The following is a 17731-nucleotide window of genomic DNA, read 5'->3' on the forward strand; positions in this document are numbered from 1 at the left end:
ATAGAAGTGAAAAACTGAATAAAACATCCTCTCTTTAAATATGTAACACCTTAGACATTTTACTCTGAATAGAATTCTACAGTGACAGCAACCTTGACACAAGTCATAAAAATATACCACAATCACATAATGTCAGTGAAGCTTCCAGTAATGTTCCTCAGCACAAAGATACATGACCAAGATTGCATGTCGCCCCATAAGAAAACAATTATGTAAAAATAAATAAATTTAAAAAAAATATAAAAATAAAAAATAAAAAATAAAAGAAAACAGGGGTTAAAATACTTGTAAACTTTGGTGGCAAACCGGGTTGTTCAAGTGGGGTAATGTTTGGGTGAAGACTCACCAGATTGATTTCAAATTTAATTCAATTCTGATTAAATCAAATTCAGTAATTGAATTAAATTCAGTTCTACAATCTATTGCTAATGATTAAAGTAAATCATTATTAGACAAATTGATTTCGGTCCGGGTGGGTTGGATCAACATCAATCGCGTCAATTTGGGTCGTAATTTCTGGTAGAGTTTAAATTTTGGGTCGGTGATTGGGTATATAGGGTAACCTTTCCAGTTCTAAGCTGCATGAACCATCAAAGAACCAAACAAATCCAAACCCCCTCTTATATTAGTCTTGTTCAAAAGTAGCTAGCTTAAAATGTTGAACGAATAGTTGTGCATTGCATAGTTGTCATGTCAAGTTGTCAACAGTTACAGATAAGCGTTGGAATAGTGGAACGGTTTTTTTTTATTTCTTCTAAAAGTTTGACAACCAATCACATCATGGTCTCCATCCCCATCAGCAAATAGGATGTGGGGATAAAAGAAACCTAAACCATAGAAATATAATAGCATTGCATAACTTGAATTGAATTGTGGAACAGAAGCCTATGTTCCTCTAGGCAACCTCTGCCAGTCCTCATATTAAGTATCTTTCACCATTCCTTTTGATATCATCAAAGACCAATACACCATCCTCCACTCGCTATTTAAGAGGGAAGAATTGTTCATTATAACTAAAGACATCAGTCAACCATTGCAAAGCTATTAAATAACTAGGACTCCCAAAATTCACTAGTCATCAACTTACAACTACACCAAAATGCTGAGTTAAAACAATTTGGCAAAACAGTACTCAGTACAAATCAGATTCTTGAACATGGTTAACTGTCCAGCACATTCAACCATTAGATACCAAATAGCAGCTGACTTAAGAACCTAATCAGCATCAGTCAACCATCAAGTTTGAAGACCTGATTAGATGCAAATCTCAAATCTAAGAAAGAGCATGGAATATCAAAACACAATTCTAAAACACCTCTTATTCTATTACTACACCATCGACAATGAATAAAAAGAATGTATGATTAGAGCACCAAGGGAATGTCAGCCAAAGCTTCACATTGTAAGGATGGTTTCTGCCTGAAAATCATTAAATGCAGTATCCTAAAGCTTCTCAACATAATATAATTCATTTTTTATTTCTAGAAAAGTAGGTCCCCTTCTGGCAATAAAAAATACTTTCTCACAATTTAATAAATGAAAGTTTCCGCAATGGCAGCTGCTACTACCAAAAAGATACCATCCCACCTCGTAGAGATTTTGAGACTATACAGAATAGAGTTATAAAATAAACTCATCCACTCCAACCCCAAAACGCAAATAAGCAAAGGAAAAAAGAGATAAATCGCAAAAGAATTGTACAGTAGAAAAAATTAAGAATAATAACAAGCAAGAGTTGCACCATAAAAAAGCATAAAAAGAGGAGCAAAGCCTAGCCTTCCTTTTTTTTTTTAACATTGGTTAAAAGAGCATAAAACACCGACATTCACTTCCCTAGTTTTAAAAAAGCTGACTTAGGCGCAACATTATCTAGGTGCAGCGCATTACAGAAGGCACTGAGAGGCACATGCCTCTGTCAAGGCACCTCAAGGCACCAGGTGCTGCACTTAAAGTTCAAAAGCTTTGAAACTTACAAAGTTCCCAAAATTTCTCAAACTAATCTCATCCAGTCTTAAATAAGAAAAATCCCTCAATTAATTACATGATTTTACTTGCTTTCAACCCCATATTGAAAGCTTTAATTACTGGAGACCCTAATTCGCAATAGAGATGTAATTGACAAATTGGTGGTATAACAGACTTTGCCGGTGAGATTTCTCTGGGTTTCTGGCAGGAGAACTGGGTGGATGTTGCTTGTCAAGGAATTCTAAGTTTATTCTCTCAATCAGGCCACTACTTATACTTCTAGCCACTACTTTCCTTAAACACTATACCCCTATCTGTGCTCATAGGCATCCTATAGTTATTCTTTTGTACAGCATCAATAAAACAGCCAAAAAAAAGGATGGAAATAAACATATATGAAGTTAAAAGTACAAAAAAACTAACCTTTACTGCAGTAAGCCTGGTTATCTCATTTCCCATTCGATCAACAAGAACAGGAAGACATGCTGGTAATTCCGCAGTAAGATTATCACCAAATGTTGAAATAACAAGTCCCATGCAAGTGATAGCACACTCCTTAACTTCCTGGTCTTGATCTTGATTCGTCAAGCGTGTCATGATAGCATTGTAGATAGGATGAACAAATGGTTTAAAGTCAAAGCCAGAAACCTACACAAACAGGGCCATTTGAATGAAGTTGTATTGATACATCAGTAGGTTGTCAACTTGTCACGATATCAATTAGCTGTGATATACATAACCAAACCAACAATCATACCTCAATACTTGGACGCAAAACTCGGACAAGTTCTCCGCAAACTCTCAATGCCTCAGCAGTGACCTTGTAGTATCGCTCACCAACCGAAGATAGTACAGGACCAGAAAGAGCCTGTGCAAGTATAATCATCAACTAAACAAGTTTAGCCAACCCTTTTCTCAGGAGTGGTGCCCAAGGCCAGGTCATAAATTCATCATACGCCTTTCAAGGATTAAAACTTCCTTTTCGTCCTACAACTAATTTATTGCAATGCCATTAATAAAGAATTATTCATTCAGCTATAAGAGTTCTAACCTGCTCCAAAGTAAATTTACTCTTAAGAACTAATTTATCGCAATGCCGTTAATAAAGAATTATTCATTCAGCTACAAAGAGTTCTAACCTGCTCCTAAGTAAATTTACTCTTAAGAAGCATTTTTATGTAGCATATTCTTAACCATTATGTCGCATGAGATTCACAAAACATACCGTCATACGACTATTTATTTAATAAATTCTTATCAGCACTAATAAATGTAAGAGTGTAATATTATGATTTTAATCTTTATATTTACAGTTACTACAGAAAATCCTTCTTTTTATTGTTTTTCTAAGAAAACATTACAACTTTCAACAGGAATTACCCACAGTCACATGTAATAGAAGAAAATTGCTTATTCCATTACTGTCAATGACTGCCATTTCAAGTTAACTGTGGACAGCCCATTAAAGGAAGGAGGAAAAGTGAAAACTCTAACCAGTCTCCTAAATGCAAAATTAGCATTCAATATGAATACTTTAAAATAAAAAAAAAAAAAAAAAAAAAAAAACCACGATATGATTATAGAGAAAAGCTATCCTAAACCCAAATATAGCAATCATTACATATACATCGAATAAGATGAACATTGAAAATAATAAACATTACCTTTATATGCGGATGAAAAACAAGAGGTGAATGTGAAGCCAAAACTAATCTCGTAAATACAAGTGCCTCAATTTTCAAATTTGATGTAGATGAGTTTTCCTGACAGCATTAGTGCAGAAGAGATGAGAATCCTGGAACGAACAAACAAGACCAGCTTAGAATAAAATGAATACGACACTTACTAGTAAGGCCTTCTCTATTCCTGAAATTAGAGATCCAATCTGGTCGGCCAAGCAGTCTGGCAAGACAACAACAAGTTCTTTAAGCACAGAAAAGGCACCAACCTGCCAAAAACAGGAACAGCATCAAGAAACCATATTACAAAAATAAAAAGATAAGATAAAAATATATGTAACTTAGAAGTGCATAAATTTCAAAGAGTAGAAAAAGAATTCCCACCTTAGTTTTGATAGACTTTTCACGCAGCAGCCTATTTATAGATTTCACAATTTTCGGAACTTCTTGCTTTAGTAACCACCTAGGACTGTACAAATGATGAGAGTCTACCATCAGTTTGAAACATGCGAATGATCTGTGCCACTGCTGTAGTGATCAAGGATTTACATAATAGCCCATCCAATTGCATACATATGAAAAAGGATCATTAAATATGTTCAAGTAGCCAAGGGACCTACTAAGGATAGGCTTAAGGGTACACTAAAATTGAGGTTCCATGTCTACAAGCCATTCTGTAATTGCCAACTATATCCATCCTAACATTCTGCAACTTAAATATATAGACAAGCATCAAAGAATCAGATATCATCCCCTCATTCTTTTCTACAATTCACAGTCAACAATCGAGGGACTAGTTATAAGTCATCTCTTAGAGGAATCATAAAGCCCAAAATAGAAAATTTTAAGCTTAACCATCACGCCCAAACTGGAACTCACCAGTGCTCAAATAAAACAGTAAAAAAATAATAATAATTGGACACTAGTTTCAGAATTTCAGATGGTACAAAAATAAAATTGTGCACAAGAAACAAACCGTCAAAACAAATTAACAGCAACACTAACTAAATAGCCCGTATTGTCAACCATTTGGTTGTACATGACAGTCATAACTCACAACATTACTTAAAATGAAATAATCTCACGTAAAAGATCACAAACTCATAATTCCAGAATTCTCAACAAATCAACTGTGGATCTCCAATCAAAAGAAAAATGCCCACAAACATCTAAATTTCCAGCACAAGTTAAAATGTTGCAACTTTCAAATAAATAAGGAGCAAAAATAACAGCACAATGTTTCCTACCTCATCTCGTCTGTATCCATCTGCCCTCCGGTAACATTTCCAGTCTGCCTCAAGAGCTCAATGAATGTATTAAATACATCCATCTGCAGCCGCACAAAATAAACTATCAAGTAAGAGAAACGCTGAAAATGGCAGGCAAGTAGGAGAGAGCCAGTCTACTTTACCTTAACATTTTCTTCTCTTTCTTTAAACCTTTCGATAAGCTTTGGACAAGCCTAGAAAATGAACAATCAACAGACTCATCAATTATAAGCCCTTTTCAATATAAATAAAGCAACAAACTTATTCTGGCAACTCGAATTGCTTATAAGTAATCACCTCTTCATATAGGTTTGAGAGCAGCTCAGGCCGAGAAACAATGAGTCCAGCTAGACATTTTGCTGCAGCTCTTCTCACTTTCCAGCTAGCGTCCTCGTCATCTGTATATTCATTGGCACTTTCACTGCAAAGGGATAACATCAACAAAAAAAATATTGTTTAAGGATGACATCCCAATCAGGAATGAAATTTTGAGTGCTACATCAGCCATTAGATACATACTCATCTTCATCTTCCTCGTTATTTTCGTCATCAGTATCTTCCTCCATGTTATCAGTGAAATTTGGATCATAACTAAGAAATTCCAGAGTAAGATGAAGAATTTCGTCACAATAAGCAGAAATATCCCTTGGACATCTAAGTAGAAAACTCTCAAGAGCCTGCAAAATGAAAAATGTAGTGTTAAATATTGAAAAAAACAACAGCAAAGCCAATAGCAATCACTTTCTTATTTTTACTTCCAACACAGTCTCATCCTCTTAGGAAGTGATAAGAGAAGGTAAACAAAGACTTAATTAAAATAATTTTAACACTGGGAATGGGGGAATTGCTAAAGTATTTCTTCCTCCGTTCTATTTACTTGACCTGTTTTATTAATCACGCTTGCCAATGCAAAATTAACTCCCAATAATTTTAATTATTCATAAATAATAATTATAATAGTTATATATTATGATAGTTTCACTGAGACAATCCTAATAATAAGATCCCAAATGAATACGTTTTTCCTTGCATATAATGAATCAATGAATGGAGGAAGTATGTGTATAAATAATTGTTTTAATTTGTCCATTGACATTATCTAATCTCCTCTTCATAGAGCGTGTCACGAGGCTGTGTTGCAAGTAAAGAAAATGAAGTATATTATAACTACCAGCAAAAATAACCACAAAACAGAAACTTGTAATAGCTAAAACCCACATTTTAGAAAATATGCTTTCTACTGCCTTTAAAGGGCAAAAAAATGAACATAAAATAATAATTCCCATGTGATTCCTGGCAAAAAGTAAATAACATCGTACCTGCAAACTGTACTCTCGAAGCTCTTCATCATTCTCAGATGCACTTTTGCAATAATTGATCAACAGAGGAACAGTATCCTGAAGATGAGGCCCAAAACGATATCCAACAGCACGACTACAATACATTAAGTCAAAATCTATTAAATGGAGAAGCTTTACAATAAAGCACCAAAAAAAAAAGACAGGAAAAATAATAAAATAATTTCACCAACACAAAAAGAACACATGGAAATCACAATAAGTAATAGGTCCATATCAAGAAAAACTACATGAAAATGGTTTTCTCAAGAATTCTATACAGAACTTAACAAGTCCATAGGCTATCTTTGAACACTAGGGATTTCCCCAAGGAGAGAATAGGCTTCCAATCTGGTATTGCAGAGTCCATGGTCTCACGCAATTTAATTTACCGAAGGTAAAATTATGATGTCAATTGCCAGCCTAACGATGCTTTTTGTTCCTAGCCTCACTTTACATCACTGGTTACATCCGATAAAAAATAAATAAATAAAACAAATTTAAAAAAGATTAAATAAGAGTGATTGTGCTTTAAGTTAGTTTGAGGATGAATCGTACATATATAGATTTTCGACCTATAGCTTGCACAAGTATCCACTGTCCAGACTCAAAACATCTCATTCTGCTTTCTTAAATTTATCACAAGGGATGGGAACTTCAACCAGTAGAGATACCTTTACCAGACACAGATATAATACAGTGATATGAATACTCCCAAGGTGCATCACTCTATTTGTTTAGTTAGTGTTTTTTCAGTCTTTGCTCTAATTTTATTATTTTATACCACTTTCTTTGACGGGGTGTTTGGTATAAACACTGTAAATGGAATGGAAAGAATTCAAATAAATAGGGGAAAGAGCAATGATAATGTTATCATTACTATATATTTTATATATTTGGTATCCTAAATTTGGTATCCTAAATCCTAATGGAATGGAAACAATTTGAGTAAAATTGTGATTAAGGAAATGTATTTTGTATTTTGTTTAGTTTGTCAAGGGTAACAAATTGGGGGATTTAGTTACCCTTCGGAAACGGTATTTGTTACTTTTAAGTGTTTTAACTAATACCAAACAACTAGAAATGGAAACACTTATTTGAATCTGTTTCCTACATCTAAAATTACTATACCAAACGCTCATTGAGTTTTTACAAAAATTAGCTTAATTTGTTATTTCATGATTGCTTTGCTAATATTATACCATCTTTTTTTTTAACTATAGTATTTCCAAGTGACCACCCATTTGCCATAGCACAATCTTCCACACTCTATTCAGCAAAATTTTCCTTACCCTTCTCTTCCAATCTAAACGGCTAATTTAATGAAAGCAAAATTATGGATCTTAAGACAAGCTACAACGGTTTTAAGGGAGAAAATTTCATCTCTTTGTATAAACAAGGGACGAAAAGAAAAGTGCGCGCTTAAGGGGCTGCACCATCCCAAAAGTCCCCTTAAAATCAGCATGGTCAAGAGAAAGCATCCAAAAGCATTAACACTAGATCTTCTTCATTATCACAAGGAAATTTTGAAAAAGAAACATTTTCAAAATTTTCAATGCAATGCATTAACAATAGATCTTCTTCCTTATCACAAAACATTTCACAATTTTCAATGCAATGCATTACCATTTCAAAAATGACATGCCAAAACAAAAGCCTTGAACCATTCTTCACTTTTAATCAATCAGGGATTTATAAAAATGCAGCATATTTTCCATAACTCATGTCCTCTCTTTTATTTATATTATTTTTGTCTACAACATGGTTCAAAACAAGAAAATGCTGACCAAGGTAACATAACAGTTAACATCCATATACTTAATCAAAGAGCTGATGAAATATTCCCTTGCCTACAAATATATATTGCTTTGCAAAACATGTAATATATGATCACTAATTGAATGGACAACACATAACTAGCAATTTGTTGGATTTGTTTAGGGGAATGGGCAACATTAGAGAAAATACAAAGGGATACCACCAGCATGGAATACAAAACAACGTCAGACATAAAAAAAAAATTAAATAAAATTAAAAAAAAATAACTAGCTACAATATGACATATACAGACCTTAGAGCCCCAACCATTTGAATGTGTGTTCGCGTCATTTCAGGCTTTGTAGCCTTGCGTTTCAAAAGTCCAACAACTTCAACTGTAGCCTTCGTCAATAAATCATCAGACAAGCTTGATGCAAGTGATGCTGAGCAAAGCAAACATAAGAAGAAAATTGTTTAGAGACCTTAAAGAAGTTTCTTGGAGCCTTATCCTAAGGCAAGACTTGAAAACCATGAGATCTGGAATTGTAAGGAAAAATTATACTACATCAGATCATTGTTTAGAATATATTACCTATGCAAGAAATTGTCTTCTTTCTAATTGTGGCTTGAGTAAAATTCAACTGAGAGAGCAGTGCACGAAGCAGCTCCTCATGATAGGCAACCACAAGGTTCCCATATCTATGAAGAACATCACACAAGATATCAAGACACTCACATTTGATCTCTGTACTTGATCCCTGTATCACACACAGAGGTTATCAAGATACAGCATCCAGGTTCATAAATTAAAACAAATAATATTATAAATGTAAAAAATTATCAATTCTAATCAACAAAAAAAAAAGGTGAAAAAATCAGCAGAAGTAAAATTTAGCAGATTAAAGTCATGAATTTGAGGACTAGGGTCTCTAAGATATCACCCTTACACTCTCCATTGAGAAGCTTCTGGTCCACAGTCACATACCTTCATGTATCATTCAAAAGATTCGTCTATGAGTTGACAGTGGTGAGCCTAACCAAGGTCGAATTTCAACTATCCATTAACTTATAAAGTGTCATGCTTTCCACCTCATCAAGATTTGAGATTTTCTGGGTTAAAGGATTATGGAGGATTGCATTGTTACCTACTTAAATACTTTGGGGGCCTACATTTAGTTTGAAGTCCAACATAGTGGTGTTGGTTGTGAGCATGGATTGCATTGTTACCTACTTAAATACTTTGGGGGCCTACATTTAGTTTGAAGTCCAACATAGTGGTGTTGGTTGTGAGCATAGATTCTAACTTTCTCTCTTAAGTCAAACTCCATTATTCATAAAGTATGATTAGCAGACATAAATTCATAAGTTAAGTTTTTAGAATCCCCATAATTGTTATTAGGCATAGCAGCATACTAAGGATTTGGTGAGTGATGGAAACTCATCCATTAGAAAGAGTGAAGCAGATCACCATTATTGAATGTGCTTGGACCATTAGATTCCTCAATTTAATATACCAATGACCAAGGAAACGTAATACTTCCTCCATCCCCTAATAAAAGCTTCATTTGCCTTTTACACAAGTTTTAGGAAGGTGAATAAAACAAGATAGTGGGGTTTGGTCGAGAGTAGGTGAATATTGTTATAAACAAATAAATTTAAATAATAATAAAAAATATTAAAAAATTTAAATAAAAAAATAAAAAAGGAAAGTGAGGTTTGGCTAGTTAAAGATGAAAATAGAAACAAGACGGTGAAATTGGTTGTCTAAAATTGAATAGATAGGACAAAAACGATAGTGATGATTAAATAGGCAGTTATTTTGATAGATTGTTACAGAAACTAAGCAGTTGTCAATTTATTTTGATAGCTCGTATATTCACAACAATGTGTTTGATTTATGGTTAGTTGTAAGGTTCTTTCTTTAAGATCCACCATCCATTTATAAATGAATACTTTATTGGGGAAATTAACACTCTACCGAAATTCTTTACTATAAAGGACAACCTTCAAGTGAGCCACAAGAACCTCATTTCAATAAATTCAGGGATCAGTGCTGACACTAAAACTTGTCATCAAGGAGACAAATTACAAGATGATTGTATTGCGATACATGGCTTTATGATGATATGGTCATCAATGATGCTATCCATGTTAAGTCAGTTGGCTCTATAGTTATTGATAAAGCTAAAGTTGATCAATTCAAGATACCCCTTCCTCTAGTCTGGGAAAGTAGACCTATGTTTTCAAAATAAAATCTTTTATTATTTTTTGAGGGGGTGTGGCCTGTGGGGCATTTTTTGAAGCAGCCTATAAATTAGTGAGACCCCAGTGTACTTAAGCAGGTTTACAAATGCAAGGATCATAAAAATAATTCGATTAATTATGGCTTAGTGATATTTAATCTTTTCCACAAGAAAACAAAACTCTTATGCTAACTAAAAGTTAATAGTTTAAAACTCACGCTGCCAATTATTCCAGTTGTTAACTGAGGTACAAGAGAATCAATTAGAGCTTGAACAGCTGATGAACTGTTGACTTCAGAAACGATCGTCTTTAAAGCTATGCTTGCAACATCTCTGTGTTGTTCTTTAACATTCAGGAGCTTTTCACAAAGTTTGTTCGTCATATCTAGTACCCTTGCCTCATTGACCTTCTTCACTAGTGGAGCAAGACTGAAAAATTATGGAAACAAGTCAAATAGTCAATAGCAATAGAGACAAAAAAATACTAAGATAGAGATAATGGAACCATTGCACTTCAGCGTCATTCTTGCTCCACAAAACTAATTTCCTTATGTTATCATACAGGAGAATTGCAGAATAGATTTTCTGTCAAAGGCTATACAAACCCAATTTCACTGATTGAAAATCTATCCTTAACATAAAGAATACGGAGTAATTGCATTCCATATATGTTTCGAGGTGTATAAGTCACTAAGTTGGCTTTTTAATCTAATCAACTATAGATGGTATTAAAATTCAACAAGAGGCACCAGTAGGCTATACAAATAAAGTCCATAGGTGAAAGACGAGATTAAGCAGCTAAGTAGCAAAACAGCAACAAGTGGCTCATTGATGAAACAATGCAGAGGCATCAATTAATACGAGTTTAAGCAATGATGCACAGATACGTCAAACAGGTAGCATATCTCGTATCGAGTACGTTTCGGGGACGGGTACTTTGGCAATACGGGTATTTTGTTTTTTTTTTAAACGATTTTTTATTTTGTTTTTTGTTTAATTGGTTATGTGGTTTTATCATTTTATGGAATTATTTTCTTTCAATTTTTATTGTCCAGATTTTTTTTTAGAAATTTTATGAATTTATAATTTACAAAAAAGTTTTTTGCTGTATCTATGCCATACCCGTTTTTTGAAATTTTGATTTTGCTGTATCCCGTCCCCATACCCGTACCCGTTTTTGTACCCATATCCGTTTCTGTGCAACCGAGAGTGCAAGAAGTCTCTAAAACTAAATAAATTTTATTTAAAATAATTAAAAAAAATAAAATGGATTAGAAAATACAGGAAAATGATTTTAAAATTTAGAACAAATGGCTTTTAAATCTAATTTACTATAGATGGTATAAATTTACAAGAGGCACCAGTAGGCTATAAAAATACAGTCCATAGCTAAAACAAGAGATTAAGCAGCTAAGTAGCAACACAGCAACACGTGGCTCATTGATGAAACAATGCAGAGGCATCAATTAATACAAGTGTAAAAAGTCTTTCAAACTAGACAAAAAGATAGATTAAAAAATACAGGGGAAATGGTTTTAAAATTTAGGACAAACAACTTTTTAATCTGATTGACTATAGATGGTATAAAATTTAACAAGAGGCACCAGTAGGCTATACAAATACAGTCCATAAGTGACAGACTAGATTAAGCAGCTAAGTAGCAACACAGCAACAAGTGGCTAATGAAACAATGCAGGAATCATTTAATACGAGTGTAAAAAGTCTAAAACTAAACAAAAAGATGCATTGGAAAATATAGGTAAATGGTTTTAAAATTTAAAACAAATGGCTTTTTAATCTAATCGACTATAGATGGTATAAAATTTAACGAGAGGCACCAGTAGGGTATACAAATACAGTCCATAGGTGAAAGACGATATTCAGCAGCTAGCAACACAGCAACACGTGGCTCATTGATGAAACAATGCAGGAGGCATCAACTAATACAAGTGTAAAAAGTCTATAAAACTAAACAAAAAAGATGGATTGAAAAATACAGGGGAAATGGTTTTAAAATCTAAAGCAAACGGCCTTTTAATCTAATAGACTATAGATGGTATAAAATTTAACGAGAGACACCAGTAGGCTATACAAATACAGTCAATAGGTGAAAGACAAGATTAAGCAGCTGAGTAGCAACACAGCAACACGTGGCTCATTGATAAAACAATGCCAGAGGCATCAATTAATACGAGTGTAAAAAGTCTCTAAAAACTAAACAAAAAGATGGATTTGAAAATACAGGGAAAATGGTTTTAAAATTTTGAACAAATGGCTTTTGAATCTAGTCGACTAACAGATGGTATAAAATTTAATGAGAGGCACCAGTAGGCTATACAAATACTGTCAATAGGTGAAAGATGAGATTAAGCAGCTAAGTAGCAACACGTGGCTCATCGATGAAACAATGCAAGAGGCATCAATTAATACGAGTGTAGAAAGTCTCTAAAAGATATAGATATATATATAAACAGGGAAAATGGTTTTTAAATTTAGAACAAACGGCTTTTTAATTTAGTCGGCTACAGATGGTATAAAATTTAATGAGAGGCACCAATAGGCAATACAATTACAGTCAATAGGTGAAAGACAAGATTAAGCAGCTAAGTAGCAACACAGAAACAAGTGGCTCATTGATGATACAATGCAAGAGGCATTAATTAATACGAGTGTAAAAACTCTCTAAAACTAAACAAAAAGATGGATTGGAAATGCAGGAAAAATGGTTTTAAAATTTACAGCAAACGGCTTTTTAATGTAATCGACTATAGATGGTATAAAATTTAATGAGAGGCACCATTAGGCTATACAAATACAGTCAATAGGTGAAAGACGAGATTAAGCAAGTAAGTAGCAACACAGCAACACGTGGCTTATTGTTGAAACAATGCAAGAGGCATCAATTAATACAAATGTAAAAAGTCTCTAAAACTAAACAAAAAGATAGATTGAAAAATACAGGGAAAATGGTTTTAAAAATTTTAAACAAACGGCTATTTGATATAATCGACTACAGATGGTATAAAATTTAACGAGAGACACCAGAAGGCTATACAAATAAAGTTCATAGGTGAAAGACAAGATTAAGCAGCTAAGTAGCAACACATGGCTCATTGATGAAACAATGCAGAGGCATCAATATGAGTGTAAAAAGTTAAAACTAAACAAAAAGATGGATTGGAAAATACAGGGAAAATAATTTTAAAATTTAGAACAAACCATTTCACAGCTAGTCCAGAAACATCCCCAGCCGAATCATCAAGTTGCTGAAGAATGGTAAGTGCCAACTTAATTTCCAAATCAGAATCAACCTTAAATCCCTCCTTGCTCAATTCATTTAACAAATCAGAAGTAGCCATATAGCGGTAATCTTTATCTTTACCAGTCATCTGGACAAAAAAAGAATACGAACATAAGTCAAGAAAAAATTAATAAAAGAACTCGTTAACTATTGTCAAACAATATGAATGATAATTCATGACATTAATATCAAAAATATATAATGTGTTACGGTGACTCGAACACAAAACCAAATTCATTCACTTTAAAAATCACCCAAAGAATCCTAGTACTACTTGAAGAGATCTTAATGTCATAATTCATACTTTTCAAGCAACAAAATAACTACAACAAATTAGTAAAAATAAATAAATATATATTTTAAAAAAAATTAAAAAAAAAAAAGCAAAATTTTCGAAAGAGATGGTACCTTTTCAAGTATCCCTGTCAATGCAACGTTCGCCATGATTACACAGCCAAGCAACTGAAGCAATTATGCAGCAAACTACAACGATGAAAGATTCTTGATTAAGATTAAACCCTTACATGCACAATCATATATAAAACCCGAAATCAAGTAAAAATAACAATGTGGAAAAACAAAAAATTAAACCCTGAAATGCATAATCAAAAAATTAAGCAAAAACCCTAATTACATTGAGATTATAAGGGTTTTTCGAGCAGTAACGCACACGTTCAGTGGCGTATAAAGGGGGTTCAATTGGTTCAACTGAACCCCAAAATCTAGTAATTGAAATCACTGATAAACTACGAAAGAATTAATTTGGAATTCTACAGAAAACAAAACGACCATTGAATTTACCTTGAGAGCGAGTGACTATGGAATTCGTTTTTTTTTTTTTTTTTTTCTGGAAAAAATGAAAGGTGAAAAAGGGAAGTATGAGGTCTCTTGGGTTTTTTTTTTTTTTTTTTAAATAGTACTTTGTATATATAGTAATAAATCCTTCTAGAGCAATAACTCTTTTTTTTTTCCGAAGGAATAATTCTTTTTTTAAAAAAAATTAATTGTCATTGATATACATTATTAATTTTAATTTTCTTTTTTTGGGAAGAAATCCAAATTGATATAAATGATCCTTTTTACGGAGTATTATACAAGCTTAGAAGCGCACACAAATGCGTGCACGATATCTTGAATGATTTGCCCAATTGGTGTTAATAAATAAATAAATTACTAAAATAGTGTTCACTTAAAAATATTTCTTAAAGTAGTGTTCATGTAGGTTCGGAAATTACAAAGCTAGGAATTAAAAATTAATGGCTAATACAATCCAAAAATACATATATTTAAACCATCAAATTCTTTATTTTTAATGCTTACGGTATCTTGACCAGAGTATGGATTATGAATACGAAGTAATATAAATGTTTAAAAATTTTAGCATTTTTGATTTGGATATAACCTTGTCAAAAAAACGTATATGTAACATAATACATAATGCATTATTTAGACGGATTTAAATCATCAAAGGGCACTCAATCACCATTCTTGAAACCAACTGCTAGTTCTACAATGCAATATCAATTTGGAGATGGTATTACTTTATTACAAAATAACTCAAAACATGTCATACTAGCTAAATAAAAAAAACTCAATTTAGCACCGTGTTTTATGAATTTGGAGATGATGATCCAACAGCCCTCAAGAATGTGTGCTCATGCTTCAAATGAAAATTTGAAGAGTCATGTTGGCCAAGAAGTAGAGTTGGAAGCTCTATTTGATCTGTTAAAAAGTAGACATGTAATATTGTTAGTAAGAAAAATAATTTCATTTGACTAACTATATTTACATATCCTTAACTCTTATAAAAGTCCCAAAGCAACTTACTGTTGCACCAAATTTGCTTCCAAATTTATTGTTCCTTAGGAACAGGGAAATGGCGCATTTGCCCTTTGTCTCCCTTGCTGGAGCACCAAAATTCCAAGGGTAGGATTGTCCTTTCGCTTTTATCCTTGCTTGGTGTACATTTGTTAGCTGATGTTGGCCACGTGTGGAGCTATACTTCCTGGGAACCTTTTTTCTTTCTTTATTGATGTAATTTTTTTCTTTCTTTATTGATGTAATAACCACCTTTGATGTAATTAAGGATTAGGCAATTAATTTGGTGATTGCGTTTTCTTCGCTTCCAGAGCATAGTTCAATGGAGATTGTTCTTGTGATCTGGGTTGCTGCTGCTTTATATATGATGCTTATGGGTTATTATAAGGTGCGTTTTTTGTTTTTTCCCTTTTTTTCCCCCGAAATTTAGTTATCTTTGATTTATGGTTGGCTGTGTTAATTTGCTATTTACCTTGGGATTTCATTTTATATGTTTTGTGTTAGTGGCGGAGGTTATGGTATTGTTAGATAATTAGGTGATTATTTATTGTGATTGGAAAATTTGTTTGGCCTATTTCTTCTTGAATTGTTATTTTAGTAGCAAAGGATATGGTCTGGTTAGCTAATTAGGTGATTAATTATTGCAATTGGAAAATTGTTGTAGGTTGGATACTGTTTTTATTTTATTTTATTTTATTTTATTTTATTTTTGTAGCAAAGGATATGGTCTGGTTAGCTAATTAGGTGATTAATTATTGCAATTGGAAAATTGTTGTAGGTTGGATACTTTTTTTTATTTTTTTGACGAGAAAAGCAAGAAATATTATTAATGGTTGGATACTGTTAATCTACAGTGTTTGCACAAGGAATGATGTGGTGCAGCTGTTTGAGTTGTACTACAAAATTGCTAGAATATTTATTGTATTTAAATATACTAAGTATAGAAGATATTTGAATTTCGAGGCTTAAAATACTTGTGTGATGTACTTCTTTGTTGTATTAAAATATGTATAGGCTAAGATGCATTATGCACTCTTTCTTGTTTTGATTTGAAATATGTAGTATTCCTTCTTAGAAAGCTTTTCATTTCCATCATTCATATAAATATCTAAATATTATAGTATAATAGTAGTATCATAGAGTATGCTACAAAATTTAGACTATCTTTTAGGGTGGCTTTTAGGGTGGCTTAAGATCTGACAACATATTAGAGACTTTTCAGCCAAAATTTACAACTTGTACCATAAAAAATTTCTCCAATGGCTTCTTTTTTTTTTAAAGACTTTTAAAAAAAAATTAACTTATTATTTTCTTATGTGTAAGTAGAAAGCTAGGCATATCAAACGTAAAAAATGGACACTTTGAATACCTAACCAAAAGCATAGAATGTGCAGTATAAAGTTCAGAGTACAAATTTCCTAATCAGAGGTATGGGATGAACAGTATAAACAGTGACAGCACAATAAAAAAAAACCTCACTGTCTATTTTCCAATCTATCTCTAGAAGTATCCAAGGCTATTGTAGTCAATTTACCTGTGTTTTTAAGGACTACATGTTTTTTTAAAGCACTATAAAAGCATTTGCTGCTAGGGCATACGTTTTTTGGGTTTACAGAAGCAAGTATTCTCAGCATTAATTTCTGAACTATGGAAGGTATGGTTTTTTAGTTATGCAATAATTACTCATATTAGTTTTTAGAATTCTTATTTCGTTTACCTTTTCTAAGAAATTTATTATTATTTGGTTGTCTATTTTTTTAGAAAAAAAAAATAATGAATTGAATTGTAGATTATGTTTTAAAGCTGATACTAACAATAAATTCTGTACACATTTATATGCACAGAGTTAAAATTCAGAACAACTAGACACAAACCACAGTATGTGTATTTGAATCAGTTAAATGCATCAAGCAAAACTTTTATAGTCAGAGTAGTAGTTGCTGAAAAGGGAGGAGACATACTATCTTCCAAAAAAACTGTCAGATTCCAGACTTTGCTATTGAAGGACGAGCAGGTATCTATTTATTGCTTTAGAAGATTATATGTCCATATTATTTTAGGTATGTTTTGAATGTGAGAATCTAAATGTTTCTACTCAATTTTTGTTGGACTGTTTTGAATGTGAGAATCTAACCGTTTTCAATGAGTTGTTTTATGGACTTTGTTCTACAAGTTACGAGCATAAATTGCTATTAGTAAATGTACACGATTAGTTTGCAACTTTGAATCAAATCTTGTTTTAAAACAATCAATAAGTTGATCAAGACAAAATAAAGTACATTTATAAAAAAATGACATCTAGACTGATTAACAGATTGATCAGCTATTATACTATGCTCAGTTATTATCATTTATAAAAAAT

The 17731-nt window shown here is 32.6% G+C and overlaps 1 protein-coding gene across 1 annotated transcript in view; it reads right to left on the reverse strand.

Moving 5' to 3' along the window:
- The window catches only part of LOC110738078 (cullin-associated NEDD8-dissociated protein 1-like), a 28510-nt gene extending 14037 nt beyond the window's left edge, over nt 1-14473 (reverse strand). The window contains exons 1-16 of the mRNA XM_021918447.1: nt 14353-14473; nt 13960-14034; nt 13470-13639; nt 10469-10679; nt 8600-8765; nt 8321-8450; nt 6232-6346; nt 5432-5589; nt 5210-5333; nt 5056-5106; nt 4892-4974; nt 4029-4113; nt 3812-3913; nt 3630-3728; nt 2723-2833; nt 2389-2613 (exon numbers count right to left, since the gene is read on the reverse strand). Coding sequence (XP_021774139.1) covers nt 2389-2613; nt 2723-2833; nt 3630-3728; nt 3812-3913; nt 4029-4113; nt 4892-4974; nt 5056-5106; nt 5210-5333; nt 5432-5589; nt 6232-6346; nt 8321-8450; nt 8600-8765; nt 10469-10679; nt 13470-13639; nt 13960-13995 — 1866 coding nt within the window. The 5' untranslated portion in view covers nt 13996-14034; nt 14353-14473. The remainder of the gene's footprint in view (nt 1-2388; nt 2614-2722; nt 2834-3629; nt 3729-3811; nt 3914-4028; nt 4114-4891; nt 4975-5055; nt 5107-5209; nt 5334-5431; nt 5590-6231; nt 6347-8320; nt 8451-8599; nt 8766-10468; nt 10680-13469; nt 13640-13959; nt 14035-14352) is intronic.
- Nucleotides 14474-17731: the final 3258 nt, after the last annotated feature.

The sequence above is a fragment of the Chenopodium quinoa genome, unplaced genomic scaffold (genome assembly GCF_001683475.1).
Source record: "Chenopodium quinoa cultivar QQ74 unplaced genomic scaffold, ASM168347v1, whole genome shotgun sequence".
NCBI classification, from domain to species: domain Eukaryota; kingdom Viridiplantae; phylum Streptophyta; class Magnoliopsida; order Caryophyllales; family Amaranthaceae; genus Chenopodium; species Chenopodium quinoa.